This window comes from Ceratotherium simum, chromosome 16 (genome assembly GCF_057802395.1).
Source record: "Ceratotherium simum simum isolate JZ-2026a chromosome 16, ASM5780239v1, whole genome shotgun sequence".
NCBI lineage: Eukaryota > Metazoa > Chordata > Mammalia > Perissodactyla > Rhinocerotidae > Ceratotherium > Ceratotherium simum.
In genome coordinates this window covers 19,191,431-19,210,028 of record NC_141915.1, presented here as the reverse complement: position 1 = coordinate 19,210,028, position 18,598 = coordinate 19,191,431, and the positions used below count along the sequence as shown (strand labels likewise).

The 18,598-nt window shown below is 48.9% G+C and overlaps 2 protein-coding genes across 2 annotated transcripts in view; one reads left to right on the top strand and one right to left on the bottom strand.

Moving 5' to 3' along the window:
- Nucleotides 1-805: 805 nt before the first annotated feature.
- SLC46A1 (solute carrier family 46 member 1) lies at nucleotides 806-6,745 on the bottom strand. The gene is made up of 5 exons (XM_004433385.3): nucleotides 6,468-6,745; nucleotides 5,193-6,045; nucleotides 3,162-3,245; nucleotides 1,516-1,672; nucleotides 806-991 (listed from the first exon to the last, which is right to left on the bottom strand). The coding sequence occupies exons 1-5, from the start codon at nucleotides 6,693-6,695 to the stop codon at nucleotides 934-936; spliced, it is 1,380 nt and encodes a 459-aa protein (XP_004433442.1). The 5' UTR covers nucleotides 6,696-6,745; the 3' UTR covers nucleotides 806-933.
- The window catches only part of SLC13A2 (solute carrier family 13 member 2), a 74,158-nt gene continuing 61,502 nt past the window's right edge, over nucleotides 5,943-18,598 (top strand). The window contains exon 1 of the mRNA XM_087440747.1: nucleotides 5,943-6,028. The gene's annotated coding sequence lies outside the window, so the exon portion shown is untranslated. The remainder of the gene's footprint in view (nucleotides 6,029-18,598) is intronic.

Here is an 18,598-nt window from a genome sequence, read left to right as displayed (position 1 = left end):
GGCAATAGATGTTAGCTCAGAGCCGGTCTTCCTCAGCAAAAAGAGGAGGATTAGCACGGATGTTAGCTCAGGGCTGATCTTCCTTACAAACAAACAAAAAAAGGAATGAGCGGCCAGGGCTCTGTTCCGAGCCTCTCTGATGCCCTTCATCTCCCAGCAGCTCGGGAGAAGAGAATGGGCAGCCAGATGAGGTCTCAGCTGGCCATGCCCAGTATGAATCCCTGGCAGCTCAGGGGCTCCTGCCCAGCCCAGCAGTTGCTGCCATCTGACCTATGATGGGCAGACTGGGAACAGGAAAACAGAGGGCCCACACCCCAATGCCTTGGCCAGAAGGTTCATTTCAGCGTGAGTATACGGATTTATTATTACACTTGGCACTGTGAAGCCCAGGGGATTGATTCCCACCCAGAGACGGCAGCACTCTCCCTCCAGAGGGCACCAAGTCCCTCCCGCAACCCTTCCTCCCCACAAAGCCGGCACCAACTGGGCACCATATTCATCACTAAGGAGTGACTGGTGGCTGCACTGCACTCACAGCACTGTGAGCTGTGCAGTGTTGGCTGGAAGCAGAGATGGCAGCCCTCATGCTTCAACTGGCCCCTGAGTCCTCACCTCCATCAGGACCTCTTCTCTCCCCTGGAGGGTTCTACGTGATTGATGGCATAAAGGGTAAAAAGACTCTATTCCAAATGGCTTCCCCATTGACTGCCCCGGGGTGCGACTGGGTTACAACTCTGGATCCTAGAGTCATAGGCTGGCACAGCTGTGGATGAGGTAGGGACCTTGGTCTAGCTTGACCACCATGTCCAAGGTGAACACTGCCCTTGGAGGGGAGCTGCCGGTGCTGCTGGGAGCTGGGATCCCAGATGCCTGCTGCCAGCTGGTGAGTGCTCACTTCGTTCCTCTTGCCCTCTGTCCTCTGGTCCAGGCAGATCAGGGGCTAGGGGGAAACCGCTGGAATTCAGGTTGAGAATTAGCCTTTTCCAGCATCCTGTGAGAGACCAGAGAGAGGGTTCAGATTTGACATGGGGGGACCCTCAACTCCTGGAGAAGTGACACAGGCTCTAATGGGTGTGCTGGTACAGGTATCCCCTTCCCCAAGCTGAGAGGTGGAAGACAATGTCCAGAGACAGAGGGTTCTGGAAAGTGATTCTTAAGGCTATAGGGGAAGAAGTCAGTGGGCCAGGCTAGCCTGTGGCCCAGCCACAAGTAGCCGAGGAAGCTCTCTGGGCTTCCCTTTGGCACATCTCTGCCACCATCTGTAAAATAGGAATGGGGGGGATGAGGGCAACTGGGGAAGAGAACATAGCCTTGCCAAAAAGCAATGTCAGCCTGACCCTTCCCTACCGCCCTCTGCCTTGCCCCTGGGAAATGGCTCCCAGAGGGTTAGGCAGCCATCTGCAAGGGGAGGTCAGGCTGGGACTGAGACTGCCATTTCTGGTTGGGAGGAGAAGGAGGAAGAAGAAACCATTGGGATACAGGGCATTAGGAGCTTGGGTCAGAGCCCTGCATTACCCTATCAGAATGGCCGGGATGAAGAGGAGGCCAGCGCCCAGGAGGAAGGGGAACCCCTTCATGAAGTTCAGGGTGGCTGGGTACAGCGAGTTGAAGATGCCAGAGGCTGTCAGCATGGCCAACGCATTCACACAGGCCACAGCAGAAAAGAGAGCACCTGTGAAGAAATAAATAGCACAGTCTGGAATTTGAAAGACCGGATTCAAATCCTAGCACCACTACTTCATAGCTGTGTGACCTGGGGCAAGTCACTTCCCCTCTCTGAGTCTCACCTTCCTTACCTACAAATCCTACATCATGTGTTGTGAGAAAGATTTAGTGAGGTCATGCGTGGAAAGCACCTGGCACACAGGGACTATGGCACAAATGGCTGTTATTAAATCCATGTATTAAAAATACATATGACATCTTCTAGCAAAAGCCTGATGAAAATGGTTTTTGGTTTATCCCCTTTGGAGTCACCTCCCGTTTGGGATTAACCGGTAGGTTAAATCCCAGTTCCAACACTTATTAGCTGTGTGATCACTGAATAAGTCACCTATCCTTCTGGGTTTCCATCCCCCTTCAGTTAAATAAGGATAATACCTATTTCAGAGGCTGGTGGCAACATTAAATTCACATGTAAAGCACCCATCACAGGGCCTGGCCCCTTGGAGGTAGCCAGTTAGTAAGGGCTGTTCTTTTCTCCTGTTCCTCTTGGCATCTCTGGGCACAGTGAAGGTGCTAGGAAAAAAAGCTCATTGAGTGAATGAATGAAGGCACCTGGGTTCAGAGGACAACAGAACCCATGGTGGGCTATATATGGCACCAGAGCCTCTGGCATCACCAGATTCTCCTAACAGGGCAGATGGGGAAAAGCACATGAGCCAGATGTTTCCAGACTGGGGTCTAAAGACCCAGAGGCCTGAGTAGCTATTCTCTATAGATATGCCAGCAGAACCCAAATTTTGCAAAATGAGCAACAACCCAACAGAAGTTGAAATTAAACTCTGTCAGACTGTCAGAGCTGGAAGGGCCTCTAGATGTCATCAAGAGCAAACCACTCATGTTACAGATGAGGAAACAGGCCCAGAGGGGGAAAGGGACCTGCCCAAGATCACACAGCCAGTGGGGGAGGGAGCCAGGACTAAAACCCAAATCCCAAGACCTGCTGCTCTTAAAAACAGACGTGGGTTTGCATCCTAGCTCCACCACTTACTGTGACCTTGGGTGAGTCAATTTAACCCTCGGGACCTCTGCTTCTTCATCTGTCACCTGGGGACAACGCAACCTACACCACAAGGTTGTTTGCTTCCTCTGAGCTTGTATGCTCTGACCCCAGTGAAGCAGGAACTCTGGCATCATCACATCCATTTTACAGATGGAAAACCTGAGGTCTGGAGAGTCAATCCTTGTTTGGGTTACCCAAAAGAACACTAGAGTCAGCTCTGCTGACTGCAAATTCCAACTCTGTGGTCTGAAAATCCAGGCGCTGTGGTCCTCTGCCAGCCCTGGGCAACCTGACAGAAGTGCACTTGTCTCAGCTACATACTTCTCCAGCATGGGAGGGGGGAAGGTAAGCTGCCTCCTGGCCTGCAGCTGCCCTCTGCCCAGTTCAGGCAACACCAGGCGTGATGAGCCAGACGCAGGCTGACCTTGACACTCACCCTGCTCTGATTGGAGCACCATCTTAGAGAGCTTGGCCCGGATGACGGGTGTGGTGACTAACGACAGGAAGAGGAGCCCGTACCCTGTGGAGAAGAAACAATCGTCAAGAAAATGGGGTTGGGGAGAAGGGTGCCCAAGCGAGATGCAGCAAAATGTATCCTGTACATACCCCATGTGGGACTCATGTTAGACAAAGGAAGAACCTCCTTGATGGTGAAGGAGACAATGACCAAGGAGGAATGGAGACTACCCCTCCGCCTCTCAAGGCCTGGCCTACCTGCTCTCTCTTTCATGAGTGAATGCTGATTTCCCACCAATTGCATTCTCATCAGAACATCTGTGGTCACAGCAGGTGTCACCCACCCACCTGGCACTCAGTAGGGAGGCGGCAGGGCACAGAACACAGCCTGGGCTTTGGAGTCAGCCCCGAGGTCAAAACCCAGTGCCATCGCTTACTCACTGTGTGGCCTTGGGCCTGACTCCTCTCTGTAAAAGGATAATGAGGCCTTCATTACAGGATGGCTCTGGGGTATAGGAGGCTGAATAACGGCCCCCCGAGATATCAAGTCCTAATCCCTGGAACCTACAAATGTTGCCTTCCTTGGAAAAGGAGTCTTTGCAGATGCGATTAAGTTAATGATCTTGACATCTCAAGATTATCCCCGATTATCAGGTTGGGCCCTAAATGCAATCACACGAATCCTTATGTGAAGGAAGCAGAGGGAGAACTGACACAGACAGAGTGGCCATGTGACCATAGAGGCAGAGATCAGGGTGATGCAGCCAGAAGCCAAGGAACACCAGCGGCCACCAGAAGCTGGAAGAGGCGAGGAACAGATTCCCTCCCAGAGCCTCCAAAGGGAGTGTGGCCCTGCTAACACCTTAATTTCAGCCCAGTGATACTGAGTCCTGCCTTCTGGCCTCCAGAACTCTGAGAGAATAAATTTCTGTTGTTTTAAGCCACCAAGTTTGTGATAATTTGTTACAGCAGCCACAGAAAACAAATGCACGAGGTAACCTCCGTGAAGAACGTGGCATAGTAGGTACGCAGTAAATGCGAGTGTCTTTTCCCTTTGCGTTTACTCACGGGCTTACACTGTTTCCTTCATAACCATTTCCATCCCTCATGTGACTGCTGCCTCCCTAGCAAAACTGCAAACTCCTAGAGGAAAGTGGACCCTCCAAAGTGGGTATACCATGAGGCAGCCACGCCAGGGCAGCTTCAGGGGTCAGGCCCCCAAATCCCACTGTGCTGAGGCTCCCCAGAGCAATGACAGTGTCTTCATCATCTCTGTACCCCTGAGGGCAACGAGCCCAGCACGAGCCCACGGGAGATGCCGTGGGCAGGAGAGGAAGGCATCTGGTCCCCTTCAGCGTCGCCGTCCAGGCAAGCAGCCATGTTAAGACATCTGTGATTACTGAACAGCTGACTTTGTACACAACATATCTTAGGGCTCTATCAAAATAAATCTGTTCCTTTAAAAAAGTTCATTTCCTCATTCCCAGCCGCCCCTCTCTTGCCAAAAAAAAAAACAAAAAAGGAAGAAGAGAAGAACTAACACAAGCAGGAATTTGATATCTGTGGTTTGAGAAGACTGGCTTTTTAAAAAACCCAAAGAAGCTGACCAAGGATATTTAAGGTAGATCCTGTGATTCTTACCAGAGAAGTGAGTATTAAGGCATTAACGGCATGGACTTTGTTTAAAAACACCATGAATACAGGCTGTGTGAAGCCAAGGAGTAAAGCAATTAGTGTATGAGCCATACTTTTGTCTTTTGCTCCATCTTACTAACAATATTTATGGTTCATAATGTGGAGTAATTAATTTGGCTATTGAAGGTCTATATTTTCTGTATGACGAAGATGGCATCTTTAAGGTTTCTTAGTTGTCTGTCCTCCAGTGCAGGCTGGGAACATAACGATGTTTTCAGACACAGGCATGAACCACGTTTGGGGGCAGCAAGTGGCTGGCCCAAAATTTTCACCCAGCACCTCTGGGACAAACTGTCCCTGAGCCCACACACTTTACCTGTGAACATGAGGGGTGTGATGGTAGCAAACGCAAAGACCACCATCCCCAGGATGTTGAAGGCCAGGCCAATCTCGGCCACCCAGGTGTCAGCCAGGTGGTATTGCAGAAGCTGCAGGCCCAGCAGGCTGGTGAGGTATGGGAGGTACTGAGCCGCAGAACCATAGCCGATCAGCTTGGAGTCCCAGCAGAGGGGGGTGCTCAGTTCATAGAGGGTGAAGATGTCCTGGGCTCCAAAGTGCACAGTGACCACCACAAAGATGGCCAATGAGTACAGGGCTAAATGCTTCCTGGACTTCTCCGCGGCCGGAGCCACGTAGAGCTGGACAATGGATCGGTGGTGACGGAAAGTGAAGAGCCGAGCATGTGTCGGCTCCTTCACCGTCTCACCAAAGCAGAATGCTGCGTAGAGAGTCACGGCTATCAGCAAGGCCAAGGCCAGCCAGAAGGGGTTGGCGTAACCCTGGGCCCGGAGCCAGTGGCCCCCAAGGAGGCTCGCCAGCATCCCCGCCACCCCGATGCATGCTTCCAGCAGGGCCATTCGGATGGCGCGGCTGCGGCTGGAGCTGACATCTGCCACGGAGGCAAAGCCAGCAGCCAGGAGGCCACTGAAGTCACCGAGGAGAGCACAAAGGATGCGGCCCAGCACGAAGTAGCCGACATGAAGCTGCAGCTGCACCACAAAGATGGACACCAGAGCCTGGAGCAGCAGGCCAAAGGAGGCCAGCACCAGGAGCCGGCGGCGGCCCACACAGTCACTCCAGGCGCCCAGCAGGGTGGACGAGAAGAGCCCCACCAGGAAGCCGCTCACGTTCATGTAGAGGGTCCAGTGGGAGGTAAGGGTCTCCACTTCCTGTAGGGGCATGAGTCTTACCAGGGTGCCGCTCCACTCCGGGTTGCCCACCCCCTAAACCATCACCATCCTGGGAGATACAGGGATGAGGACTTTCTTTGGAGCCCTAAACCTCAGGGAATTTCAGCACAACTGACACTGCCGCGGGGGTAAGGGAAATGGACCAAGGGCCCATTCTCTTACTTTTACTCCCTTTTGTTAACTCTCCAGGCCTCGCTTTAGCTAAGTCAACTTGGCGCATCCCCACACAGCAGTTCTCCGTCAGGCCGCAACTTTGCTCGGGCCCCGCCCACCACCCAAAATCCAGAACCCTCTGGGTTGCCCCCCACCTTTACGCAGGCCCCGCCCCGTCCGTTGTCCCCACGGTCTCAGCCCGAGGCCCGCTCCCTGCCACGCTCCTCGCTCATCCCGGCCGCCGCTACCTGCATGGTGGGGTTCGCGCTGTGGTTGCCGCAGCTGCCCCTGTCGCGGGTGCCATTGTAGCCGAGGTCGGCACTGAAGCGGTGCCACAGGTACTGCGTGGTGAGCGGGCCCTGCAGGATCAAGGCGAAGTTGGCAAGGAAAATGAGCGGCTCCACAGGCCCTCGACACAGCACCGTCGCCACGTAGCGGGCGCGGGATGCGCCTGGGGGGCTCGCGCGCCCCTCCATGCGCGTTCGTGTCGGCGCCGGCGCGGGGCAGGAGGCGGAGCTTTCTGCGCCTGCGCCGAGTGTCCCTTTTTAAGCGACGGCCGGGGCGGAGCCAGGGACGCGGTCCCGCTCAGTCTTGCCCGCCGGCTCTTGCCCGCCGGCTCTAGGCTGCCGAGGGCTCTGGGCTGGCGAGGTCGTGGGAGAGGCCAGGAGCTCAAGGCCAAGCTAGAAGCACATGACTCCTGATGCCTCCACTGATGCTCTGTGCTGTAACAAGCTACTGGGAGGGGATAAGAGGGCAGCCTCGAGCTCCACTGCCTTGGTTTGGTTACCTAGGCTCTGCTAGTATCTTGGGCATGCCGCTTACCTCCCTCTGCCTCAGTTTCTTCATCTTTAAAATGGAGGTGCTAATAGAACCTGCCTTAAAGAGTTGCTGTGGAAGAACGTGTCTGGTACGTTGTAGGTGCTACTGTTATTAGTAGGCTGTCGCTTGCTCCACTCCTGCCCTAGGATCTTTTCCTGGGAAACTAGTCGTGTTTCTGGGGCTGGGGTATGGCTCCGCAGGGCCTTGGAGGAGCATAGGAGGAGGAGAAGACCATGAAGGGCCTGAGAGGCCCTTAGGTGTGGCCCTATGCTCCTGGGTGCTGTCACTATAGGAACTGAGCCAGAAGGCAGTCAGACCTCCTCTCTGGGCCTGTTTTATTGCTTGTAAAAGAGAATACCATTACCTGCCTTTCTCCCTTATTTACTTATTGAGCTGTCCTTATGTGCCAGGCACCATGCAGAGGATTCTTGGAACACAGCACTGAAGGAAACTGACAAAGCCTGTACCAGGTCCTATAGTTTCTAGAATGGATGGGGAGAGACATCAAAGAATCCTACTAATTCATGTAAGATCTCAACTGTGGAAAGTGCTTTAAAGGAGAGGAGTTGTGGGACTCCAGGAGTGCTAATTCAGGGGCCTGGTCTGGTCTGGGAGGAGCAGAGCAGGAATGACCACCTTCCCTGACAATAGGACAGCCGAATGGATTTCTGGGGGCAGGCCCTGTGCTGTAATCCACAGGCCTGATTCTTGGGGTAGTGAGTGCTCTGTTTTGGGCCACCGTGACTGTGCGTGGGCTTGTTGCTGGCTTATTGACTATTCCCCACCGCCCCTGAGCCAGAAAGACTTCCAGGTTCAGAGTAGGGAGGTGCTGGCTAGTACTGGTGAACTGAATGACGCCCCCCACCCCACCCGGCCATCACCACTCTGTGGTCTTCCTAGAGATAGGAAATTCCACATTAAACATACAAGCCCCTGGGTTGGCTCCCTCCCCTCCCCACCACCTACACAAGAGCTTAACCCGGTTAGATCAGCTGCAGTGAGGTGGGGTGCCCGTCTGAAACCTAAGAATTATTTCCTGGATAAAGAACTAAGACTGAGAGAGGTCAGGCCAAGCTGGGAATGGGACAGGGTGCGGCTCATCCATGAGCTGGAGCCTGTGGGGTCCACTAGACTAGAGGCCTCTTCTAACTCCTTTAAAACCTACCTACAATCAGGTCATTGCTCTGCTCACAACCATCCACTGGTTTCCATTTCATCCAGTAACAGCCAAGTCATTATGAGGCCCTGAGACCACCTACCTCTCTCTGACCCTCCCCCCTACTCCATCCCTCGTGTTCCCTTTGCTCTCGCTTCCCTGGCCTCCTTGCTCCCTCTCCAACTTGTCCAACAGGCTCCTGCCTCCGGGTCTTTGCATATGTTGTTCCCTCTACGTGGAATGCTCTTCTCCCAGATCTCCACCTGATTGACTCCCTCACTTCTGTCAGGTCTCTGCAAAAATGTCACCTGACCCTTCTCTATATAATAGCAACTCCCCTCCCGCATCTCCCGGCACTCCCTAACCCCTTATCTCATTTTATTTTTTTCCATAGTATATATCACCATCTGAATTGTAACTTTCTTGTTTCTTTGTTATCTGTCTCTCTTAACTAGAAGTGATAGCAGGGGCTTTGTTTTCTTCACTGCTGCATGCCTGGCACATGGGAAGTGCTCAGAAGGTGGTAGTTGAATGAATAAATGAACTCCTCAAGGAGAAAGAATTCCCCAACTGGGGCCCCAGAGCATGTGGAGAGGGTTGGCAGTGTTGAGCCACACTGTGGAGTCCAGAGTCCAAGACTCTATACCTAGAAGGAAGCCAAGAGATTACATCTTTGCCTACCCACCCTCTTCAAAGATGAGGAAGTTGAGGTTGAGAGAGAGAGAGGTGACTTACCCAGGGGGAGTGAAAAATTCCTGCCCTTTCAAATCCTTAGGGGAAAGAAGTGATTGCAGAAGAAAAGATCTGTAGGTTTAATTCCATCAGAATTAAAAACTTAAAAGGCAAACAACAAACAAAATATTCCTTTAAAATGTGACAAAGGGCTAATATTTTAAATATGTTTGAATACAACTTAAGATCTTGCCCCCATCCATCAAACAATGGGATAAAACCACGCACAGAGAGGTTGTCACCCAGAACTGTGCATGAGACACACATGTGAGCTCTTCTTCAGCTTCTGAATAATGAAGGGACTGCTGGGCCTCTGCTTTTGTTCTTTGTGGCTGACACATTCGCAGAGATTTGGTTTCAAATGAGAATGCCCAAAGATGATAAGGCTTGCGTGAAACAGACACTCCTGAGGGAGTGTGAAGGCACCCTTGTGGGAAACAGTTGGGTAACATTGCATCAAAACCCTTAAATTCTCTAATTCCTTTGAGTTCCTATCCTAAGGAAGTAATTTGAAGTACAGAAAAAACTCTTATGTGCCAAGATATTCTCCATGACATTATTGACAACTGTATAAAAATTGTAGAGAATCTCCTTATCCAACAGTGGGGAGGTGGTTGAGTAAATTACAATTGATCCACTCAAGAATACTAGCCATTGAAATGATACATTCAAAGAGATTGTAATAATATAGAAAACTGCTTATGTCTTCAGTTTTATGTGAAAAAATCAGAGAACTTTTTGTTCATATGATGTGGTCATAGGTATAGAAAAGAATTGTACTGAGTGAAGACCGGAAGACACTGCACCAAAATATTAACAGAGGTTCTCTCTGGGTAGAAGGGGTGAGCTAAGATTTTTTTCTTCTTTTTCTTTTTAAAATATTTTCAACTCTTCTAGTATAAACATGTATGTTTATCATGAGAAATAGAAAATTTTTAAAAACCTGGTGATGTTCCTCTACTTTAAGCCTCTTCTGGCTCAGTTGCCAAAGATCAGCTTCATGCCCCTTAGTATTCTGGAGACATCGATAGGAGTTGGCTTTGTTGAACCAGGTACTATATGAGGGTGTTACATACATCATCTTATTGAATCCTCACCACAACCTTATGAGGTAGGTACTATTACCATTTTTACAGATGATGTATCTATCTATGGCTTAGAAAGCTGCAGGAAAATGGTCCTTCCCACTCCGAGTATAGGTTTTCCTCTCCTTACATCCGTTCCAGTGTTTTCTGGGTCCCAAGCCTTAGTAGATGTTAGTGCCTTTGCCAGAAATACCCTTCCCACTTTGCTTGGACTATTCAACTCCTATTTATCCTTCAAGACCCACCTCTTCTAGGCAGAATTAGTCATTGCTTTGTATATGCTTCCACAATACAGTGTTCATACATTTAATCCCAATTTTATACTTAACCAGGTTATACTAAATATGTGTCCACAGGTTTGTCTCCTCCCAGCTCCTACCAGTATCCTGCCTCCAGACTTGAGGGCAGAGACAATGTTTTATTCATCTCTGCATCTCCTAGCAACGGGCCTGGCATGCAATAAGATGACATGTTAACTAGGTTTGGTGGCATGTACCAACTCCAGTCGATTGATTGCAGCTGCATGGATTGCTGCATTGGGATAGGCTGTTTTTCTAGCTTTGTGGGAAGGAGTCCTGTGATCCATTAGTTATGTCTGCCATGGGCTCAGGAATGGCAAGTATTGGCTCTGATGACAGTGTTGTACAACCCTGTAAGTTTTGTTGGGAAACTCTGGAGAAGTGCCAGAAGCTGTAATGGTTTCTTCACTCCCAGTTGGGTGATGCGGGTAGAAGACCATCTGCTCAACCACCGTGGGAGAGATGATTGCAACATGGATTCCTCGTCCAACTGGCAGCCTTGTCATAGCTTACACCCGAAGTCTGTGCTGCTTTTCCGCAAGTGGCCAGCCACAGCTTCTGAAGAAAGCTTCGTTTTTGAATATGAAGGAGAAGGGAGGAGAGAGCATGAGGGGAAATCCATTTCCTGTTGTGAGTTGTTGCTTCTCGCAGGCCAACTCTAAAAGTCAACGCAGCATCTGTGTCACAACTAAGGGTGTTTATAGCACTGAAGTGGAAGCTGTAATTATATCCATCTCACTGTGAGACTTTAGCCAAGTCCCTTTTTGGCCTCAGTTTTCTCATCTATGAAACAATTTCTGGCCTCTGTTTCCTCGTCTGTGAAAAATGAAGTAATAATATGTACCCATGGGGTGGTTGTTAGGATCAAATGAGAAAATGTGTGTGGCTTAGAGCTTTGTGTGGCTGTGTCCAGGTGCCAGAGATGGTGGTGGCTGTTGAGCTGAGCTTGAAGATGGGCCATTCGCCTTTACTCATATAAAGAACACCTGGCCCTGGAGGATGTCCATGCAGCCCCTTTACTGGGCTCTACCGTTGTCTGGGAATCAGATCCCAAGGTTTCTACAGGGCCTGTACGAGGCTTTCTGAACATAAAGCAGATGGAATCACTGTGACACTATGCCAAGCTGCTATTCCAAGGCTCTGAAAAGCATTCTGTTTCCTACCATTTGAGGTTGATTTAATTAGCTATAAGGCCACTTTAGTGTCCAGCCCACCACAGTCTGGTATTGCTATACCTCACAGCAATGGGGAGAGAGGGTGAGGCCAGAGAAGTCGGCGGGGGCCAGATGATGCCTCTGAGGAGTTCGATTTGGATCTCACTGAGTTTGAGGTGCCCGTATGACATCCTGGTGGAGGGGGGCTCCAATGGGCAGCTGTACCCAGAGCTCACAAGAAAGGGCAGGGCTGGGAGTCATCCGCATGTGTGTGATAGAGACATGGGAGTGGACAGACCGTCCTGAGAGGATACTACAAGTGACAGGGAGCCTGGGCAGGGGTCAGTGAGGAGCACAACCAGTTCAGATGGACAGAGGAAGAAGGAGCAGGCAGAGGGGGGGAGGAGGAGAAGCAGAAGAGAGTGTTGAGGAAGCCAAGGGAAGAGAATTCGCTAGAGAGAGTGGGGACATGCTGGATACTAAAGAGAGGTCTAGGGAAGTGTTGGCAATTAGGGGTCAGCGCTGGACAACCCAGGAGTCTCAGCAGGTGGGATAAGGGAAGGGAAGGATAGAAATCAGACTGCAGTGGGTTAAGTAAGGATCAACTGGATGTTGATTACTAAGGAATGAAGCAAACGTGCCCCTTGACAAGCTCACCTTTAGAGAATGTAACAAGGAAGATGCAACACATTCTGGGGTGAGATTAGCTCTTCTCTCAAAGGTCAGACTGAGCAGCTTTGGGGACAGGCAGGTCTAATCTCCGTGACCAGTGTGATCTCAGGGAAGCGTATCTGAGGCTGAAGCCTAGTCAGGGGGAGTGAGAAAGTGAAAGGTTAGCCAACCCTAGCCAACCCCAGCTGGTGAAGTGGATGACAGCGGCAGACGCATTCTTGCATTCTCCAGGTGTTAACCTGTCAAGGCAGCCAGCTGCGCTCCACAGTCTGAGCACTGACCCTTTCATACTTATCCGCCAACACTCCTGTCAGGGGCTGAGCTGGGACACCTTCATGGCCCCGCCAAACCAGTGCTTCAGGCTGTCCTGTGGTGCCTTCCCCACTTTGTTTTTCTGTGCAGTTATTTTGATATCTCATTGACATTTGCCTTTATCTTATAAGACTGAGTGGGAAAGGGAAAACACGGGGCTGAGCCAGTGCTGTGTACTTCAGATACAGATGGAATGTCACCGGGTACCTGAAAGTGATGGGTTTGGGCCACAGGCACGTGCTCGTTGCCCTGAGGGTGGGTGACGGGGCATTCAGCAATAAAGGAACAGGGCAAATTTAAAGAGCACTTGTGAAGTGATGGGACTGTCTATCCAAGAGTGTGTCTAAACTTGAAGACGTGGGAGATCTCTAAAAGGATGGATTAAGGATCAAAAACATCCACCTGGAGCACAGGACAAATCACCTTATGACCACCGGTGTGAACTGGAACATAGACAACGAATACCGGTGTAGGGTTCTTGCAGGATTCCTGCTGCTTTCTCTTTTCCCCGGCTTTATTGAGACATAATTGACATTTAACATTGTGTAAGTTTAGGTGTACAACAGGATGATTTGATGCACATATATATTGCAAAATGATTACCACAATAAGGCTAATTAACACGTCCATCACCTTACGTAGTTACCTTTTCCCTTTTTTTTTGTGGTGAGAACTTTTAAGATCTAATCTCTTAGCAACTTTCAAGTTCATAATATAGTATTGTTAACTGTCATCATCATGTTGTATATCACGTCCCCAGAACTTACGTATAACTGGAAGTTTGTACCTTTTGACCTGCACTCATTTCCCCCAACCCCCAGCCCCTGGCAACCACCAATCTACTCTCTGTTTCTATGAGTTTGGGGTTTTTTTAGATTCCACATATAAGTGAGATCATCAGTATTTGTCTTTCTCTCTCTGACTTATTTCTCTTCGTAAAATGCCCTCAAGGTCTATCCATGGTGTTTCAAATGGCAGGATTTCCTTCTTTAAGGATGGATAATTTTACATTATATATATATATATATACACACACCACCTCTTCTTTATCCATTCATCCATCGACGGACACTTAGATTGTTTCCTTATCTTGGCTATTGTAAATAATGCTACAGTGAAGATGGGGGTGCAGATATGTCTTTGAGACAGTGGTTTCATTTCCTTCGGATATACTTCCAGAAGTGGGATTGCTGGCAGGATTCCTGATTCTTGACCTTGTTTCCAGTTGTAGTTTGCAATTGCCAGTAGCTGGCCCTCCTTTCCCCGCCTCTTCCCATGCCCCTCTCCCTCCAGGGTCTCTCACAGTGTCTTCATAGCCTAATAAATAGACAGATGTAAAGGTGGGCCTTGTACATTCTCAGAGAGAGGAAGACAAGCTTCCCATAATCAAAAGCACATTATATCAGATTTTTTTTTTTTTTTTGCTGAGGAAGATTGGCCCTGGGCTAACATCCGTGCCCATCTTCCTCTACTTTATATGTGGGATGCCTGCCACAGCATGGCTTGATTAGTGGTGCGTAGGTCCACACCCAGGATCCGAACCTGCGAACGCCAGGCCGCCGAAGCAGAGCACATGAACTTAACCACTACGCCACCACGCTGGCCCCTGTATCAGATCTTCTAAATGTTAACAACACTGAGCAAATACTGTGACCCCCTTTCTTTATGAACATGCATCAGAATCTCCTTTCAGATATATACTTGTGCACTGTAATTCCTCTTGTTTTCAAAATGTATATTTGAATCTCTTGTTCAATGTATATTTTATTGTCTTTACTTTATTTCTTCTGTTTTCAAAGTATAGACTTGAATCGGTCTCCAAATATATACTCTAAGTATGTTAACTGGAAGTGCAAGGACATCCCTCCACTCTGGATCCTAAAACGATTTCTGGAAAAGGTGGCAGCGGTGTGGAGACATCCTGAGTGATCTCCATGAATAAAAGAGAACCTGTAAAAACTGATGTGAGCAGTCATCCAGCTTCTGGATAGTGAATTTCCCTCCGCTTTTCCCTGTATACATAATTTTTAGGAAACTGCAAAAGTAGTATTACAAAATAATAATAATAATGATAAAGAAGTGTCAGTGACCCAAATGCAGCAAGAATAATAATAGTCGTTAATGGTTACTGAGTATTTACCACGTACCAAGCACAGAAATATCTTAACTAATCCTAATAAAACCCTCCAAAGTGGTTATTATCCTTCCCATTTATAGAGGGAGAGGCTGAGGCTTTTAGAGATTGAGTGATTTATCAAAGATCCTGTGGCTAATGAAGGGTCAGAGACAGGACTGGCACCTCATGTGTCTGCTTCCAAAGCCAGACTTCTCGCCCCCGCCCTCTGCTGCCTTCCCGGTCTGTAGAACTGTTGGTGGACAGCCAGCTCATTACAGAATCCTTTCTCAAGCAAAGAAACTAGTATTCAATTTCCTCTTGAAATTTTTCAATAAAAGTCACTAAAACCCGTCCACATGACAATCTCCTACTCGATCCTCTACAAAATCCCAGTTGAAGAATCCGCGTCAGCAAGCTCTTGTTCCTGACTTTAAAACGATTTTCTCCTGTCTCCTAAGTAAGACCAGAGAATGGGAATTGGGTGGTACCCTAGAAATTTAATTTTTGTTGTTGCTACTGTTTAATCCATCTTCAACTTTTTTACGATTATGAAAATGTTCAAACACACACAAAATAGGGTAGTGCAATAAACCCCCATATAATCATCACTTAGATTCAACAATTATTAAAATCTTGCCAGAGATTCATCTATTTTTGTGCTTTACTGAAGTATTTTAAGATTTTTCTTTTCCTCCCAAAGCCCCAGTAGATAGTTGTGTGTCATAGCTGCACATCCTTCTAGTTGCTGTATGTGGGACTCGGCCTCAGGATGGACGGAGAAGTAGTGCCTCGGTGCGCGCCCGGGATCCGAACCCCGGGTCACCAGCATCGGAGCATGCGCACTTAACCACCAAGCCATGGGGCCAGCCCTACTGAAGTATTTTAAAACAAATTCCAGACCTTATGATGTTCTGTCATTTCGTCCCATATTTTTATTACTCTAAAATATATAGACAGTAGCTCACATAAGCACGATGTCATTATCACATCTTAAAATTTAACAACAATTCTTTGACATGGTCTGATATTGGATATTCAATAACTGTTTCCAAAAAGGTCTTTTTATGACTGATACGTTTGAATTAGACTTCAAACAAGCCCACACAATGCATTTTAATGGTATGTTGTGGCTCTTAAATCTCTTTTGTTCTGGAACAGTCTCTCCATTCCTCATCATCCCCCGCGTCTGCTTTTTTTTTCATGTCATTGACTTGTTGCAAAAACAATATTTTAATGTTTCCCCCCCAAATCATGGATACATTGAATAATCCTGAGTTGTAAAAAAGTACCCATAAACATTCATATAACAAACAGGGATTTTATCGCATTTATAAGCTCTAGGAATGGACTCCACCATATGACATGTAAATCTGTTTCTCAACTTTTGTATCCTTAACTTCCACAGCATGTAAGAAATAAGGCACTGTTTGTAGTGGAAAAATGTGTCAACAGAAAAGAGTGGCCTAGGATAGGGTGGAGATGTCCAGAAAATGGAACTCAAAGGGAAAGATGAAATTTGGTAATTTTTCCACTCCATGGTGAGAGGTGTTGAATCGGGCAGACTTGAGCATTCACTTTACAGGTACCGTGGATACATCAGTGGACAACTGTCCTTGCTGGCAAGTTGCTCACGGTCTTCGTAAAAAACCTTTCGGTCTCCCCACACACCCACACGCACACCTTCATTCTCCTCCTCCCTTGGACTTCTGATGACCCTCCCAGCCTCCAGGGCCCTTGATGAGTGGGTAGAGGACCCTGTTGACTGGCACATGTACTCTGGTCCCTCTGGGAAGATCTATTTGGATTTTGTGAAGTTTGATTCCCTTCTAGGAGTTAACACATTGGCATTTGGAACTATGAGGTTGTCCCTTATAGGTTGATTACTGTGTGTCAGCCTCTGAAAACTAGACATAGTCCGGCTGTCGTGACAAAGGGGCATTTGGCTGCCCAAGGTTCTGTTGCATGGCCAGGATGGCTCTGTTGCTTCCAATATCTTACCTGGTGGATGAAGCCTCTGTGACCTCTTCTTCTCCTCCTCTCCCCTTATTCTACCACCCAACAATCCACCTGTCCTTCCCTGTCCCTACTGCCACTCCACCAGCCCAGACCCCTTCCCTCTTGGGACTATTCCACCTAACTCATAACTTGTCTCACATACTCTAGTCTTGCTCTGCTTCCACATCTTTCTCCGCAGTGATCTTTTAAAAATGCAAATCTCATTTTGTCGCTTGCCTACTTAAAAACCTTCAATGGTTCCCTTGGCATGACATCTGAGGCTCTTTCTGGTCTGACGCCAGCTCTGTCACATTCAGCCTCTTCCACACAAAACACTCCACCTACTCCCCGTAAGCCCTGGCACCCACTACTGCCCTCGCCTAGAAGGCACCTCTCCCCATGCCCACCCCACTTGCCTATTTGCTGGAGTAACTCCTTCCTACACATCCTTCTAGACTCACCTTAGATACCCCCTCCTCCAGGAAGCCCATGCCCCATCCAGAGCAGGCACTGCCAGATCCCTGTACATCCCCCATCGAGATCCTAGCTGGTTAGTTCTCTGAAGGAGAACACGTCTTGCCTTATCTAGTAGTGCCTGACTTGCCAGGAATAATTGTCAGATGACTGAAAACGTGATATTTTAAGACAGCATGCCTTCTCTGCCCCAGGCTGAACCACTCTGCTCCTTCAATTACCCCTCCTTTGATGGGATTTCCAGATTCCTCCCCATAGTGGCCTTTCTTGCAGGAACAGAGCCCTCTGAGGACGCCGCGTGAGCATCACCTGGCTTGTCCAAATTCTATGCCCCATTAATGAAGCCATATTTGGGGGGAGAAGGGGCGCTCTCACCGCCTTGCTGGCTCCTGCTATGTTGTTCCTGGGAATCCCCAAGCTCTCACCTCCTTCTCTGCTCCTGAGTGCACTTCTACCATCTGGCCCAAGTGTAGGTGGTTTTGGACCCATTTTCAGTCCAGTACAAGTATCCCTTAAATGTGATGTCAACTTTTAGATTCAGCCCATCTGTGTCATTTAGCATTCTCTAGTTGCAAGGAAAAGAAACAAATTTTGGCTGTCTTTTTAAAGAGAATTTGTTTGAAGGCCCTGGAAGGGTAACTCTCAGAATATGAAGAATGCTGAACAGCCAGGTCACAATTAGGACAAGAAGCAGCATGGTTCTGGGAATGCAGGCAGCAGGAAGCATCAGATACACTTTACAGGACACTGCTGTCAGGAGAAATCAGCTGTAGCCCTATTCTGTCACTCTCAAGATTCCATTTCCCAGGAAATAGAGTCCAGCTGACCTGGCTGGGTCACATGCCCACTCCTTGGCGAGCAGGAAGGCACTTTGATTCTCCCAAGGCTGCCCCGCTGGGTCAGGCAAAGCAAGATGCTGTTATCAGAAGGTGAGTTGATTGCTAGTCAGGGGAAAACACTTATCTCCATGCTGCTGTCCTTGTGTTATAACTCGGAGAAATTCTAGAGATAAGGGAAGGCAGGATGGGGACAATTCAGTGCAATGTACAAAGGGTAACCTTGGGTCAGGCTCCAGCAGGGTTCACCCAAGGCTCTATTCTGAGCCACACAGCACTGTGGCAGGTAGTCCTAAAGGCAGCCGGGCAGCCAGTGTGGCTCTAGGGCACCAGTCTGTTCGGAGCAGACCCCACCAAGGGACAGGCTAGGACTTATGGAGTTTGCATGGGCTCAGTGCTCATCACCCCACAGGTAACGCCAGGGACCAGGCTTCAGCAGCAAGACTAATTCCAATCTCCATGGCCTGGGAGGTTCCCCTGCTCTCTGGTGACTGGGAGCCTTAGCTGCCTCCTTCTTCCTTTTCTCCTTGGGTCCTGCTCCTAATGGACTTTCTCTCTAGACCCTGCCCAAGCTGCTCTTGTTGCTTCCTGTTGGCCATGCCTGGTATGACTGTCTCCAGTCTCAGAGAAAAAGTTCCCAACCTGCAGATAGGGACATCCCCTACATCTTGGAGGTGAGCCCAGCAGAGTAGGCAAGTGTATTTTCCAAACAAATAATTGTCAAGATGA